Source organism: Perissodus microlepis, chromosome 11, assembly GCF_051167445.1.
Source record: "Perissodus microlepis isolate ML-2025 ecotype Zambia chromosome 11, ASM5116744v1, whole genome shotgun sequence".
Taxonomy (NCBI): domain Eukaryota; kingdom Metazoa; phylum Chordata; class Actinopteri; order Cichliformes; family Cichlidae; genus Perissodus; species Perissodus microlepis.
Window position 1 is genome coordinate 220,148 of NC_140471.1, and position 16,136 is coordinate 236,283.

The 16,136-nt window shown below is 44.3% G+C and overlaps 2 protein-coding genes across 2 annotated transcripts in view; one reads left to right on the plus strand and one right to left on the minus strand.

The window, feature by feature from the left end:
- LOC146376991 (protein NLRC3-like) overlaps window positions 1–16,136 on the plus strand; it is a 414,853-nt gene that overhangs the window by 196,637 nt on the left and 202,080 nt on the right. The window lies entirely within an intron of this gene.
- The window catches only part of LOC146376996 (protein NLRC3-like), a 52,005-nt gene that overhangs the window by 13,588 nt on the left and 22,281 nt on the right, over window positions 1–16,136 (minus strand). Inside the window, exon 9 of the mRNA XM_084944987.1 lies at window positions 14,416–14,589. Within this exon, the coding sequence (XP_084801113.1) occupies window positions 14,416–14,589 (174 nt within the window). The remainder of the gene's footprint in view (window positions 1–14,415; window positions 14,590–16,136) is intronic.

Sequence of the window (16,136 nt, forward strand, 5' to 3'; positions counted from 1 at the left end):
TCATGCATTTAACCACCAGCTAATATTTCATCTCATTCAATCATGATTATAGTCATCCCACTAGGTGGCGCTCTAACCATTACTGACAAATGGCATGACAAACATTTCCGAGCTCGAGTCTCATCACAACTGCGACCTTTGGGAGAGATTGGACATTGTGTTTTTGAGTGACAGCAGATTACTGCTTTTTGGCGAGTGATTCAAACTCCATGTGCCGCCATGACCATCCCGTTTCCCTGAATGTAAAAAGCTTCGCAATTTAACATCACAAAGGTCTTTAGATTCCACGCACTGCAGATCGGTCCAATCTGATGAAATCCCTTGGAGGAGTTCGTCAAAGTACGGTGCCTGAAAAGACGGGAAAATGTCGCCAAAATTACACATTAATTTTAAAATGGCTGACTTCCTGTTGGATTTGGGATATTGCTCCAGGAGACTTTTTTGTACATCTTAATATCGTCCATAAGCTTACCAGGTTTCAGACTCCTAGGTAAAACACAGAGCAAGGGCTGATATTTTGAAATTTTGTAGGGGGCGCTGTGGAGCCATTTTGCGCTATTCAAGGAAGGTGATCACATAACAACAAAGCCTTCATCACATTAGAGGTGTGGGCCAAATTCCAAGACATTTTAAACTTTCCAAGCCCCTCAAAAGCCACTTCATCTTTCATGGTGAACTGCGTTGCCACCAGGGTGCGCCGTTCAGTTTAAAGTCACAATTTTCGCACTGAAGCATCACGAGGGACTCATGTTAATATTCACCGCTTTTTAGGTGGCCACGATGAACCTGTGAAAATCAGTACAACAAAGTGTAAGACATGACATTTCCTGTTGCCACTAGGTGGTGCTCTTCGTATTCCTGACAATGGGCACATCAATCTGTTCAGGGCGGGTCTGACATCATCCCTGTAAAGTCTGGTACTGATCAGACTGGATTTCATTGAGTTACACTAATTTGTTTCTTCATGGCGAGACGTCAAAGTTCGCCATGCTGCTGGGGTCACACCCTTCAGCAAAAAGTCACAGTTTTCACTGTAACCCAAGACCAACTCCTTAAGGCTTTCCTGGAGAAATTTGAGGCTGCAGATGTCACCCATCACAATACTGTACCCCAAAGTGTAAAACATGACATTTCCTGTTCCCACTAGGTGGCGCTCTCCCTGATGTTAAATATGGCAGTTGAAATATGTTCAGGGGTGGAGCCTTATCATATGTGTGCTCTTTGGTCCAGATCGGAAAATGTATGACAGAATGAGAGGCAATAAGATTTTCATGCCGAGTCATCGAAATTTGCCGTGGCGCCACGGCCTCACGGTATTGTGAAAACTCAAAAGCTCCGCAATTTAACATGGCCCAGGTGTGTAGTTGACACTGACCAAAGATGAAGCTTATACGACCAAATCCCAAGGAGGAGTTCGAAAAAGTTCGAGGCATGGAAATGGCAAAATTAGAGCCAAAATGTCACATTCACTTCTAAATTGGGGACTTCCTGTTGGGTTTGCGTCAATGGGCCCACTGACTTTTTTGTTCGATTCGGCATGATACACATGTGTGCCAGATTTCATACATGTAGCTCAAACGATGTGTTCGTAGGGCTCCATTTAACAAGGCATAGGTGGCGCTCTAGAGCCATTTCCCAGTGCTCATATGTAAAACCTTTAAAATACAAAATTTTTCACCAGACCTGGCATGTGTGCAAAATTTCATGAGTTTTTGAGCATGTTTAGGCCCTCAAAAAGGCCCTTGTTTTGCCTGAATAATAATAATAATTAAAGCTGCAAGCAGCGTTATGAGGGCCCTCGCACCCCCGGCGTGTCGAGCCACGCCCAACACCTGAAACCAGCACGTCCGATCTGATGTCACATTGATGGAATTCATGCATTTAACCACCAGCTAACATTTCACCTCGTTCAATCATGATTAGTTAGTCGTCCCACTAGGTGGCGCTCTAACCATTAATGACAAATGGCATAACAAACATTTCCGAGCTCGAGTCTCATCACGCCTATGACCTTTGGGAGAGATTGAACATTGTGTTTTTGAGTGACAGCAGATTACTGCTTTTTGGCGAGTGACTGAAACCACGTGCCGCCATGACCACCCCGTTTCCCTGAATGTAAAAAGCTTCGCAATTTAACATCACAAAGGTCTTTAGATGCCACACACTGGAGATCGCATCAATCTGATGAAATCCCTTGGAGGAGTTCGTCAAAGTACGGTGCCTGAAAAGAGGGGAAAATGTCGCCAAAATTACACATTCATTTTAAAATGGCTGACTTCCTGTTGGATTTGGGATATTGCTCCAAGAGACTTTTTTGTACATCTTGATATCTCCTATAAGCTTACCAGGTTTCAGACTCATAGATAAAACACAGAGCAAGGGCTGTGGTTTTGAAATTTTGTAGGGGGCGCTGTGGAGCCATTTTGCGCTATTCAAGGAAAATGGTTACATAACAACAAAGCGTTCATCACATTGGAGGTGTGTGCCAAATTTAAAGCCTCTATAAACTTTCCAAGCCCCTCAAACACCACTTCATCTTTCATGGTGAACTGCGCTGCCACCAGGGTGCGCCGTTCAGTTTAAAGTCACAATTTTCGCACTGAAGCATCACGAGGGACCCATGTTAATATTCACCGCTTTTGAGGTGTCCACGATGAACCTGTGAAAATCAGTACAACAAAGTGAAAGACATGACATTTCCTGTTGCCACTAGGTGGCGCTCTGCTTACTCCTGACAATGGGCACATCAATCTGTTCAGGGCGGGTCTGACATCATGCCTGTAAAGTCTGGTACTGATCAGACTGGATTTCATTGAGTTATACTAATTTATTTCTTTATGGCGAGACATCAAAGTTCGCCATGCTGCTGGGGTCACACCCTTTCGCGAAAAGTCACAGTTTTCACTGTAACCCAAGACCAACTCCTTAAGGCTTTCCTGGAGAAATTTGAGGCTGCAGATGTCACCCATCACAATACTGTATCCCAAAGTGTAAAACATGACATTTCCTGTTCCCACTAGGTGGCGCTGTCCCTTATGTCAAATATGGCAGTTGAAATATGTTCAGGGGTGGAGCCTTATCATATGTGTGCTCTTTGGTCCAGATCGGACAATGTATGACAGAATGAGAGGCAATAAGATTTTCATGGCGAGTCATCGAAATTTGCCGTGGCGCCACGGCCTCACGGTATTGTGAAAACTCAAAAGCTCTGCAATTTAACATGGCCCATGTGTGTAGTTGACACTGACCAAAGATGAAGCTTATACGACCAAATCCCAAGGAGGAGTTCGAAAAAGTTCGAGGCATGGAAATGGCAAAATTAGAGCCAAAATGTCACATTCACTTCTAAATTGGGGACTTCCTGTTGGGTTTGCGTCAATGGGCCCACTGACTTTTTTGTTCGATTCGGCATGATACACATGTGTGCCAGATTTCATACATGTAGCTCAAACGATGTGTTCGTAGGGCTCCATTTAACAAGGCATAGGTGGCGCTCTAGAGCCATTTCCCAGTGCTCATATGTAAAACCATTAAAATACAAAATTTTTCACCAGACCTGACGCGTGTGCAAAATTTCATGAGTTTTTGAGCATGTTTAGGCCCTCAAAAGGCCAATTCATTTGCCTGAATAATAATAATAATTAAAGCTGCAAGCAGCGTTATGAGGGCCTTCGCACCCTGGCACGTCGAGCCACGCCCAACATCTACAACCAGCACGTCCGATCTGATGTCACATTGATGGAATTCATGCATTTAACCACCAGCTAACATTTCATCTCATTCAATCATGATCATAGTCGTCCCACTAGGTGGCGCTCTAACCATTACTGACAAATGGCATAACAAACATTTCCGAGCTCGAGTCTCATCATGCCTGCGACCTTTGGGAGAGATTGGACATTGTGTTTTGGAGTGACAGCAGATTACTGCTTTTTGGCGAGTGATTGAAACTCCACGTGCCGCCACAACCACCTCGTTGCCCTGAACGTAAAAAGCTTCGCAATTTAACGTCACAAAGGTCTTTAGATTCCACACAGAGGAAATCGCGTCAATCTGATGAAATCCCTTGGAGGAGTTCGTCAAAGTATGGTGCCTGAAAAGAGGGGAAAATGTCGCCAAAATTACATATTCATTTTAAAATGGCTGACTTCCTGTTGGATTTGGGATATTGCTCCAAGAGACTTTTTTGTAGATCTTGGTATCTCCTATAAGCTTACCAGGTTTCAGACTCATAGATAAAACACAGAGAAGGGGCTGTGGTTTTGAAATTTTGCAGGGGGCGCTGTGGAGCCATTTTGGGATATTCAATGAAAATGATCACATACCAAGATACCCCTCATCACATTGGAGGTGTGCGCCAAATTTCAAGACTTTGTAAATTTTCCAAGCCCCTCAAAAGCCACTTCATCTTTCATGGTGAACCGCGTTGCCAGCAGGGTGCACCATTCAGTTTAAACTCACAATTTTCGCACTAAAGCATTATGAAGGACTGATGGTGATATTCACCGCTTTTGAGGTGGCCACGATGAACCTGTGAAAATCAGTACAACAAAATTAAAGCCATGACATTTCCTGTTGCCACTAAGTGGCGCTGTGCGTATTCCCGACAATGGGCACATCAATCTGTTCAGGGCGGGTCTGACATCATGCCTGTAAAGTCTGGTACTGATCAGACTGGATTTCATGGAGTTATACTAATTTGTTTCTTCATGGCGAGACATCAAAGTTCGCCATGCTGCTGGGGTCACACCCTTTCGCGAAAAGTCACAGTTTTCACTGTAACCCAAGACCAACTCCTTAAGGCTTTCCTGGAGAAATTTGAGGCTGCAGATGTCACCCATCACAATACTGTGCCCCAAAGTGTAAAACATGACATTTCCTGTTCCCACTAGGTGGCGCTGTCCTTGATGTCAAATATGGCAGGTGAAATATGTTCAGGGGTGAAGCCTTATCATATGTGTGCTCTTTGGTCCAGATCAGAAAATGTATGACAGAATGAGAGGCAATAAGATTTTCATGGCGAGTCATTGAAATTCGCCGTGGCGCCACGGCCTCACGGTATTGTGAAAACTCAAAAGCTCCGCAATTTAACATGGCCCAGGTGTGTAGTTGGCACTGACCAAATTTGAAGTATATAGGACCAAATCCCAAGGAGGAGTTCGTTAAAGTACAAGGCATGGAAATGGTAAAATGAGAGCCAAAATGTCACCTTCAATCCAAAATGGCGGACTTCCTGTTGTGTTTAGGACATGGCCATAATAGACTTTTTTGTGCGTCTACTAACAATAGATATGTGTTCCAATTTTCATACATGTAGGTCATACCCACACCGGGGGCTCGCGTTTTAGATTTTCCTAGGTGGCGCTACTGAGCCAATTTTCCCTGGCCATGTCTGAGGACATTAAAATACGTAATTTTTCACCAGACCTGACGCGTGTGCAAAATTTCATGAGTTTTTGAGCATGTTTAGGCCCTCAAAAAGGCCCTTGTTTTACCTAAATAATAATAATAATAATAATAATAATAATAATAATAATAATAATAATAATAAGAAACGGAGCAGATACAATAGGGCCTTCGCACTCTCGGTGCTCGGGCCCTAATAAGAAGAAACGGAGCAGATACAATAGGGCCTTCGCACTCTCGGTGCTCGGGCCCTAATAATAATAATAATAATAATAATAATAAGAAACGGAGCAGATACAATAGGGCCTTCGCACTCTCGGTGCTCGGGCCCTAATTAAAGCTGCAAGCAGCGTTATGAGGGCCCTCGCACCCCGGCGCGTCAAGCCATGCCCAACACCTGAAACCAGCACGTCCGATGTGATGTCACATTGATGGAATTCATGCATTTAACCACCAGCTAACAATTCGTCTCATTCAATCATGATTATAGTCCTCCCACTAGGTGGCGCTCTAACCATTAAGGACAAATGGCATAACAAACATTTCCGAGCTTGAATCTCATCATGCCTGCGACCTTTGGGAGAGATTGAACATTGTGTTTTTGAGTGACAGCAGATTACTGCTTTTTGGCGAGTGACTGAAACCACGTGCCGCCATGACCACCCCGTTTCCCTGAATGTAAAAAGCTTCGCAATTTAACATCACAAAGGTCTTTAGATGCCACACACTGGAGATCGCATCAATCTGATGAAATCCCTTGGAGGAGTTCGTCAAAGTACGGTGCCTGAAAAGAGGGGAAAATGTCGCCAAAATTACACATTCATTTTAAAATGGCTGACTTCCTGTTGGATTTGGGATATTGCTCCAGGAGACTTTTTTGTACATCTTGATATCTCCTATAAGCTTACCAGGTTTCAGACTCATAGATAAAACACAGAGCAGGGGCTGTGGTCTTGAAATTTTGTAGGGGGCGCTGTGGAGCCATTTCGCGCTATTCAAGGAAAATGGTTACATAACAACAAAGCGTTCATCACATTGGAGGTGTGGGCCAAATTTAAAGCCTATATAAACTTTCCAAGCCCCTGAAAAGCCACTTCATCTTTCATGGTGAACTGCGCTGCCACCAGGGTGCGCCGTTCAGTTTAAAGTCACAATTTTCGCACTGAAGCATCACGAGGGACCCATGTTAATATTCACCGCTTTTGAGGTGTCCACGATGAACCTGTGAAAATCAGTACAACAAAGTGAAAGACATGACATTTCCTGTTGCCACTAGGTGGTGCTCTGCGTACTCCTGACAATGGGCACTTCAATCTGTTCAGGGCGGATCTGACATCACGCCTGTAAAGTCTGGTACTGATCAGACTGGATTTCATTGAGTTATACTAATTTGTTTCTTCATGGCGAGACATGAAAGTTCGCCATGCTGCTGGGGTCACACCCTTTCGCGAAAAGTCACAGTTTTCACTGTAACCCAAGACCAACTCCTTAAGGCTTTCCTGGAGAAATTTGAGGCTGCAGATGTCACCCATCACAATACTGTATCCCAAAGTGTAAAACATGACATTTCCTGTTCCCACTAGGTGGCGCTGTCCCTTATGTCAAATATGGCAGTTGAAATATGTTCAGGGGTGGAGCCTTATCATATGTGTGCTCTTTGGTCCAGATCGGACAATGTATGACAGAATGAGAGGCAATAAGATTTTCATGCCGAGTCATCAAAATTCGCCGTGGCGCCACGGCCTCACCGTATTGTGAAAACTCAAAAGCTCCGCAATTTAACATGGCCCAGGTGTGTAGTTGACACTGACCAAAGATGAAGCTTGTATGATCAAATCCCAAGGAGGAGTTCGAAAAAGTTCGAGGCATGGAAATGGCAAAATTAGAGCCAAAATGTCACCTTCACGTCCAAATGGCGGACTTCCTGTTGGGTTTGCGTCAATGGGCCCACAGACTTTTTTGTTTGTCTTGGCATGATACACATGTGTGCCAAATTTCATACATGTAGCTCAAACGATGTGGTCGTAGGGCTGCATTTAACAAGGCATAGGTGGCGCTCTAGAGCCATTTCCCAGTGCTCATATGTAAAACCATTAAAATACAAAATTTTTCACCAGACCTGACGCGTGTGCAAAATTTCATGAGTTTTTGAGCATGTTTAGGCCCTCAAAAGGCCGATTCATTTGCCGAAATAATAATAATAATAATAATTAAAGCTGCAAGCAGCGTTATGAGGGCCCTCGCACCCCCGGCGCGTCGAGCCACGCCCAACACCTGAAACCAGCACGTCCGATCTGATGTCACATTGATGGAATTCATGCATTTAACCACCAGCTAACATTTCACCTCGTTCAATCATGATTAGTTAGTCGTCCCACTAGGTGGCGCTCTAACCATTAATGACAAATGGCATAACAAACATTTCCGAGCTCGAGTCTCATCACGCCAATGACCTTTGGGAGAGATTGAACATTGTGTTTTTGAGTGACAGCAGATTACTGCTTTTTGGCGAGTGACTGAAACCACGTGCCGCCATCACCACCCCGTTTCCCTGAATGTAAAAAGCTTCGCAATTTAACATAACAAAGGTCTTTAGTTTCCACACACTGGAGATCGCATCAATCTGATGAAATCCCTTGGAGGAGTTCGTCAAAGTACGGTGCCTAAAAAGAGGGGAAAATGTCGCCAAAATTACACATTCATTTTAAAATGGCTGACTTCCTGTTGGATTTGGGATATTGCTCCAAGAGACTTTTTTGTACATCTTGATATCTCCTATAAGCTTACCAGGTTTCAGACTCATAGATAAAACACAGAGCAGGGGCTGTGGTTTTGAAATTTTGTAGGGGGCGATGTGGAGCCATTTTGCGCTATTCAAGGAAAATGGTTACATAACAACAAAGCGTTCATCACATTGGAGGTGTGGGCCAAATCTAAAGCCTATATAAACTTTCCAAGCCCCTCAAAAGCGACTTCATCTTTCATGGTGAACTGCGCTGCCACCAGGGTGCGCCGTTTAGTTTAAAGTCACAATTTTCGCACTGAAGCATCACGAGGGACCCATGTTAATATTCACCGCTTTTGAAGTGGCCACAATGAACCTGTGAAAATCAGTACAACAAAGTGAAAGCCATGACATTTCCTGTTGCCACTAGGTGGCGCTCTGCGTATTCCTGACAATGGGCACATCAATCTGTTCAGGGCGGGTATGACATCACGCCTGTAAAGTCTGGTACTGATCAGCTTGGATTTCATTGAGTTATACTAATTTGTTTCTCCATGGCGAGACATCAAAGTTCGCCATGCTGCTGGGGTCACACCCTTTCGCGAAAAGTCACAGTTTTCACTGTAACCCAAGACCAACTCCTTAAGGCTTTCCTGGAGAAATTTGAGGCTGCAGATGTCACCCATCACAATACTGTACCCCAAAGTGTAAAACATGACATTTCCTGTTCCCACTAGGTGGCGCTCTCCCTGATGTCAAATATGGCAGGTGAAATATGTTCAGGGGTGGAGCCTTATCATATGTGTGCTCTTTGGTCCAGATCGGACAATGTATGACAGAATGAGAGGCAATAAGATTTTCATGGCGAGTCATTGAAATTCGCCGCGGCGCCACGGCGTCATCATATTGTGAAAACTCAAAAGCTCCGCAATTTAACATGGCCCAGGTGTGTAGTTGACACTGACCAAATATGAAGCTTGTATGATCAACTCCCAAGGAGGAGTTCGCGAAAGTACAAGGCGTGGAAATGGTAAAATCAGAGCCCAAATGTGACATTTAATCCAAAATGGCGGACTTCCTGTTTTGTTTAGAACATGGCCATAATAGACTTTTTTGTGCGTCTACTAACGATAGATATGTGTTCCAATTTTCATACATGTAGGTCATACCCACACCGGGGGCTCGCGTTTTAGATTTTTCTAGGTGGCGCTACAGAGCCAATTTTCCCTGGCCATGTCTGAGGACATTAAAATACGTAATTTTTCACCAGACCTGACGCGTGCGCAAAATTTCACTAGTTTTTGAGCATGTTTAGGCCCTCAAAAAGGCCCTTGTTTTACCTGAATAATAATAATAATAATAATAATAATAATAAGAAACGGAGCAGATACAATAGGGCCTTCGCACTCTCGGTGCTCGGGCCCTAATAAACAGAGCAGATACAATAGGGCCTTCGCACTTTTAGTGCTCGGGCCCTAATAAACAGAGCAGATACAATAGGGCCTTTGCACTGTCAGTGCTCGGGCCCTAATAAACAGAGCAGATACAATAGGGCCTTCGCACTTTTAGTGCTCGGGCCCTAATAAACAGAGCAGATACAATAGGGCCTTCGCACTCTCAGTGCTCGGGCCCTAATAATAAGAAGAAACGGAGTAGATACAATAGGGCCTTCGCACTCTCAGTGCTCAGTCCCTAATGAGATATTTAATGGGGAGCCAGTGTAGGTTAGAAAGAACTGGGATAATAGACTCAAACCTAGCAGTGCCAGTTAAGAGGGGCACAGCAGCATTTTGAACAAGCTGCAGTCTGTGAACAAGGGCAGAATGTAGATCAGTATAAAGGGAATTACAGTAATCTAATCTAGATCTAACAAAGGCATGGATAAGTTTTTCAAGGTCCTTATGCGGTATGTAGGGCTTGGCCTTGGAGATTAGATGTAGTTGATAGAAACTAAATTTAACTACAGAGGACACGTGTTTGTCCAGCTTGAAGGATACACAATTTCGGTCTCCTTATCGTTGAGAATGAGGGAATTGCTCAGTAGCCAGTTTTTAACTTCATTCATACAATTAAAGAAGCGGCATCTGTGATGTTAGTGCACTTAATCGTCCTGCTGTCAGCTGACATCACTGAGAGCCACCTGTCATTCTCCCTCTGTCCTCAGAAAGTCTTAAATTCATTTGTCATTAGAGGTGTCCAAATTCATAGGCTGCATCTTCCTGAGGACCCGGCCTTCCTGGGTTACGTGGGCCTGGTCCTCAGTAAATGGCTATGAGATTGGACGGTCTAGCTTTCAGATTTACATCACTGCTGTTTAAACTCGGCCGTCTGCTCCTTGCTATCTAAAATATAACAGGATGCTGGCATAAATTCTCGACCATCACACCTGAGGGATTAATTAAGTTTTATTTCATCTAATCTAATCTAATAACTTTAATCTCAGCCAAACCAATTTACTCACGAACAAATAAAACACTGAAAAAAAAAAAAAACAAGAATAATTTTTAGCTTGTCTAAGTGACTTATATATCACGTTTAACATGAGTAGCAAAAGACCGCGGTGATCTAAAAACGATGTGCTGGGAGTTTACCGTTCACGCTCTAGTGACCCTCGAGCTCCCAGCTAGCTATTGAGCTGCTGGGTAACAGACGTCTCCAAAGACGTCAGAGCACTTTTGCAAATATGTGATGTCTTGATGAACCGAGCAGATATTTGAAGTTTACACAGCTACATTCTCGCCTGAAAATATGTTGAAAGATATGTTGATCCCGCATTGTGAACCACCGCTGACACAACTCTCTATTCAACGGCTATGCTTTCCTAGCGCATGTAACCATGTTAACTCCAAAGCTCTTATGACACAGCCAATGACAGTTAGAGAGCTTAGTCATTCGAATATCATCATCTGATTGGTTTGAATCTTCTCTCTCTCTCTCTCTCTCTGTGAAAGACCATAGTCCCGCCCCTCTCTGCTAGCGACCAGAAAGCTAACAACATCATGCTAATTATACTCCTGTGCATGATAGACTCTGTGCACCTTAGCATATGCTACTCCCGTTAGGGAAACTTCTGTAGGGCGCTTCGTTTCCGGTGTGATATTCGCTCCTTGTTTACTGCCGCTTATTCCAAAACACGTCAACCAAATGGATCAAGTGGCGATTTACATTTCTCGAGATGTCTTGGGCATTTGCGGAATATATATGTAGATGCTGTTCATAGACCTGTCGATATTTTTCCCCCGCGCCTCAGAGCAAAACAGAGAAAGGATTCAAATTCTATATTTCTCAGTATTTGTAAACAGCGGTCCCTCGTTTATCGCGGGTGTTATGTTCTAAAAATAACCAGCGATAGGTGAAATCAAGTAGCCAATTTTACTTTTTGACGGTGCAAAACGCCTCGTTGACATTGTTGTGTTTGTTGGGGAAAAAACGCACAGACATACAGTACTGCCCTTCAGAGTCACACTGCTAGCGATCGATGCAGCGATTCTGTACTGTACAGGAGAGACGGCACGGAGAAGTTACGTTGAAACCAAGCACACCACTGTTTTTCTTGTCACATTACCAATAAGTTTGATGTGTCACATAGCCCTCTTCCTATTGAAAAAACAAAAGTTGTATCCAAGATGGTCGACTTCAATATCACCAACAATTCCCATTTTATTATGGTGTACCGATATAAATGGCCCACCCTGTATATATACACACACATATATATATATGTGTGTATATATATGTATATATATATATACACATATACATATACATGTATATACATATACATATATATACATATATATATACACATATATATATATATATATATATATATATAATATCGGCTAAGATGAACAGGCACATGGGTCAATACATGAGTGGGGCACAGAAAGGGATTGGCAAGAATACCAGAGGCGCAATGTCCTCAATGTCCCACAGCTGGATACTGGAATGCTTAGAATTGTACAAAATCAACAGGACCCTAAGAGCCTTCATCAGGAACTCAATGGGGATGTGGCGTACAACACTAGAGGCCAACTCCAAGCCCATAGCACAAGTCACCATCAAGTGCGGGATCTACCAAGGAGATGCTCTGTCCCCACTGCTGTTCTGCATAGGCCTGAACCCCCTCAATGAGATCATTAACAAGACTGGCTACGGATACCGACTACGGAACGGAGCAGTTGTCAGCCACCTCCTGTACGTGGATGACATCAAGCTGTATGCCAAGAGTGAACGAGACATCGATTCACTGATCCACACTACCAGGCTATACAGCAATGACATTGGAATGTCATTCGGACTGGAGAAGTGTAGTCGAATGGTAACAAAGAGAGGGAAGGTAGTCAGAACTGAGGGGATTGAACTACCAGAAGGCAACATTGCTGACATAGAGGACAGTTACAAGTACCTGGGGATCCCGCAGGCGAATGGGAACCATGAAGAGGCCGCTAGAAAGGCTGCAACCACCAAGTACCTGCAGAGGGTCAGGCAAGTCCTGAGGAGTCAGCTGAACGGTAAGAACAAGATCCGGGACATCAACACCTACGCCCTGCCCGTGATCAGGTACCCTGCTGGGGTAATAGGCTGGCCAAAGGAGGAGATAGAAGCCACTGACATAAAGACAAGAAAGCTCCGTACCATGCATGGAGGGTTTCACCCCAAGTCCAGCACCCTGAGGCTGTACGCTAAGCGGAAGGAAGGGGGCCGGGGACTGGTGAGTGTCAGCACCACAGTCCAGGATGAGACAACGAACATCCAAGGATACATTGGGAAGATGGCCCCAACTGACCGAGTGCTCAGTGAATACCTCAGGCAGCAGAAACCCAAGAAAGAGGAGGGAGACGAGAAACCATCATGGAAGGACAGGGCCCTGCACGGTATGTACCACCGGCAGATAGAGGAGGTGGCTGATATCCAGAAATCCTACCAGTGGCTGGACAATGCTGGACTGAAAGACAGCACAGAGGCACTAATCATGGCAGTACAAGAACAAGCTCTGAGTACAAGATCCATAGAGGCTGGGGTCTATCACACCAGGCAAGACCCCAGGTGCAGGCTGTGTAAAGATGCCCCAGAGACAATCCAGCACATAACAGCAGGGTGCAAGATGCTAGCAGGCAAGGCATACATGGAACCCCATAACCAAGTGGCCGGCATAGTGTACAGGAACATCTGTGCTGAGTATAACCTGGAAGTCCCAAGGTCAAAATGGGAGATGCCCCCAAGGGTGGTGGAGAATGACCGAGCTAAGATCCTGTGGGACTTCCAGATACAGACGGACAAAATGGTGGTGGCTAACCAACCGGACATAGTGGTGGTAGACAAACAGAAGAAGACGGCCATAGTGATCGATGTAGCGGTTCCGAATATCAGGAAGAAGGAACATGAGAAGCTGGAGAAATACCAAGGGCTCAGACAAGAGCTCGAGAGGATGTGGAGGGTGAAGGTAACAGTGGTCCCCATGGTAATCGGAGCACTAGGTGCGGTGACTCCCAAGCTAGGCGAGTGGCTCCAGCAGATCCCGGGAACAACATCGGAGATCTCTGTCCAGAAGAGCGCAGTCCTGGGAACAGCTAAGATACTGCGTAGGACCCTCAAGCTCCCAGGCCTCTGGTAGAGGACCCGAGCTTGAAGGATAAACCGCCCGCAGAGGCGTTCTGGGTGTTTATATATATATATATATATATATATATATATATATATATATATATATATATATGTATGTATATATATATATATATATATATATATATATAATAACATAGCTGTGGAATCACAGTTGGGCACAAGAGTTATGTAACCCTCCGTGCTGTGAAACCTGTTATCAAATATCAACCCAGTAGTGTTCAACGAGAAACACTACAATCTCAGCTGAATGCTCATATAAAGCATTTCTACAACTACCAAAACAGCAAAAACCAGCAATGATTAAAAGAACAGTTACATAAATGTGCAAATGTCTGCTAAACACAAACAACTGAGCGCAGAATTTACCATATTTCATGTAACGATGTAAACAATGACTCAGTAGCTCACAGAGACCTCACAGACAAACTCTCAACATGACTTATCAGTTATCATTAACGTTCCTGCAAACAAACTCCTTGGAGACCCCCTACATAAATATCCATGTACTATCCAGCTAGACTAGTATGTCTGAGCCTGAAAATATTCCTGCATGTGTGATTGTTCGTGTCTCATCTGCAGGAAAAAAACAGGAAGTGAGTGAAGGACACAGGAAATGTTTCCAGCTCTTCCTCCTCTATCAGACATCCTCTCCATACCTGAGAGTGTCCAGTCTCCAACCTGGATCCTTCAGTCCAGCCGACAACAGCTTCATTCCTGAGTCTCCTGGATGATTGTAGCTCAGGTCCAGCTCTCTCAGATGGGAGGGATTGGAGCTCAGAGCTGAGGCCAGCGAAGTACAGCCTTCCTCTGTGATCAGACAGCCTGACAGACTGCAGACACACAAAACAACAATCCATCTGTCAACCATCATTTTCTGTTTGTCACATACAATAACATCTATCCATTTACACCAATTCAATGTAACTTATAAATAAGGTGACAATTTCCAACAGATAACAACAGTCATCTCAAGCTGTTTAACAGTGTAAGGTAACAGCCTCCAATATTAGAGAGAAAGCCCCAAACATCAGACAATCCACTGTGAGCAGCACTTGGTGAAGGTGGGAAGGAAGAACTCCCTTTGACACAAAGATCCTCCCAGTGAAAACAGGCTCCAGGAGGAACATCTACCATAACTGGTTGCAGGGTGAGGGGAAAGAGAAGAGACGAGCTCAGAGAGACAAGAACAAAACACAAACTAAGGAGAGAGAAGACAAAAGTTAAGGACATGCAGTAGTGACATATAAAAGCATCAGGAGTGAAACGAGGGGAGTGGAGAAGAAAGCAGAGCATCGTGGGAAGTCCACCAACAGCCTGAGCCTATAGCAGCATAACTAACGGTGTGTTCACACCGAACGTGATAGACGCGAATGACAACGCGCTAGACGCCCCTAATTTGACGCGTGCACATTCGCACCTCGACGCGTGTCCAGCACAAATCAATCGTGCGCGTGAACCGGAAATGTGGGAGGAATGTGGGAAGAAGTTGTGCCAGACGGTATCTTTGCAAGATGGCAGCTGTCAAGCTAGCATTTGAAGAGAGAGTCTCCCTTCTCTATTTACTGTGGAGAGCAGAGCAGCGGCATTAAGGACATCCTTGCCGTACCTGGGTCCGTCAGCTTCTCCAGAGGCGTGAGCAGTTTGGTGAGTTTCACCATTTGCTCCAGGAGCTGCGCCTGGACGACGGCGGCTTTCAGCGGTACCACCATCTTTCCCTCGCCCAGTTTGACGACCTGCTGTCCCGCGTTTGTCCAAGCATTGCCCGCCTAGACACCAACTACAGGCGCTCAATCCCACCTGCAGAGCGCCTGTCCATCTGCATGCGGTTAGTAAAAGTGTTTACTACGGTAGTCCTTTATTGATACCTGTGCTCAAATATTCTAAACTATCGTTTATACACTGTTAACCTGGATGTGGTATGCTAACAGTGAATGCTGTCGATGTTTACTGAAAGCAAACTGTGGTACGGAGACGACTGTTTATAATACTTCTAGTGATACTCATCAAGTCCCGATTTAATTCGATTTATGCTGTTATCAGTGTTTGAATGATAGCACGGCTGTGGTGTCATATCAATGTATGCTCTCGGTGTTTGCTGATATCAAACTGTAGTATGAGGACCACTGTGGGTTAATCTTTGTAGTGATACTCACTCCTTTTTTTATTTAGACCTGGTTTAATTCTGGTATAGTTGAATATTTGTATATAATCCCTGCAGCTGTCAGACTCTATAACAGGGGTCACCAGCCTTTCTTTAAACGGAGAGCTAGATAAAATTGTGAACAGTTTGGTTCATCTTTAGTTATATGGTTCTATCTAGCATATTCTATCTTGATAAGCTGTCTTATCACAGGTTAATTTTTCAAAAATATTAACA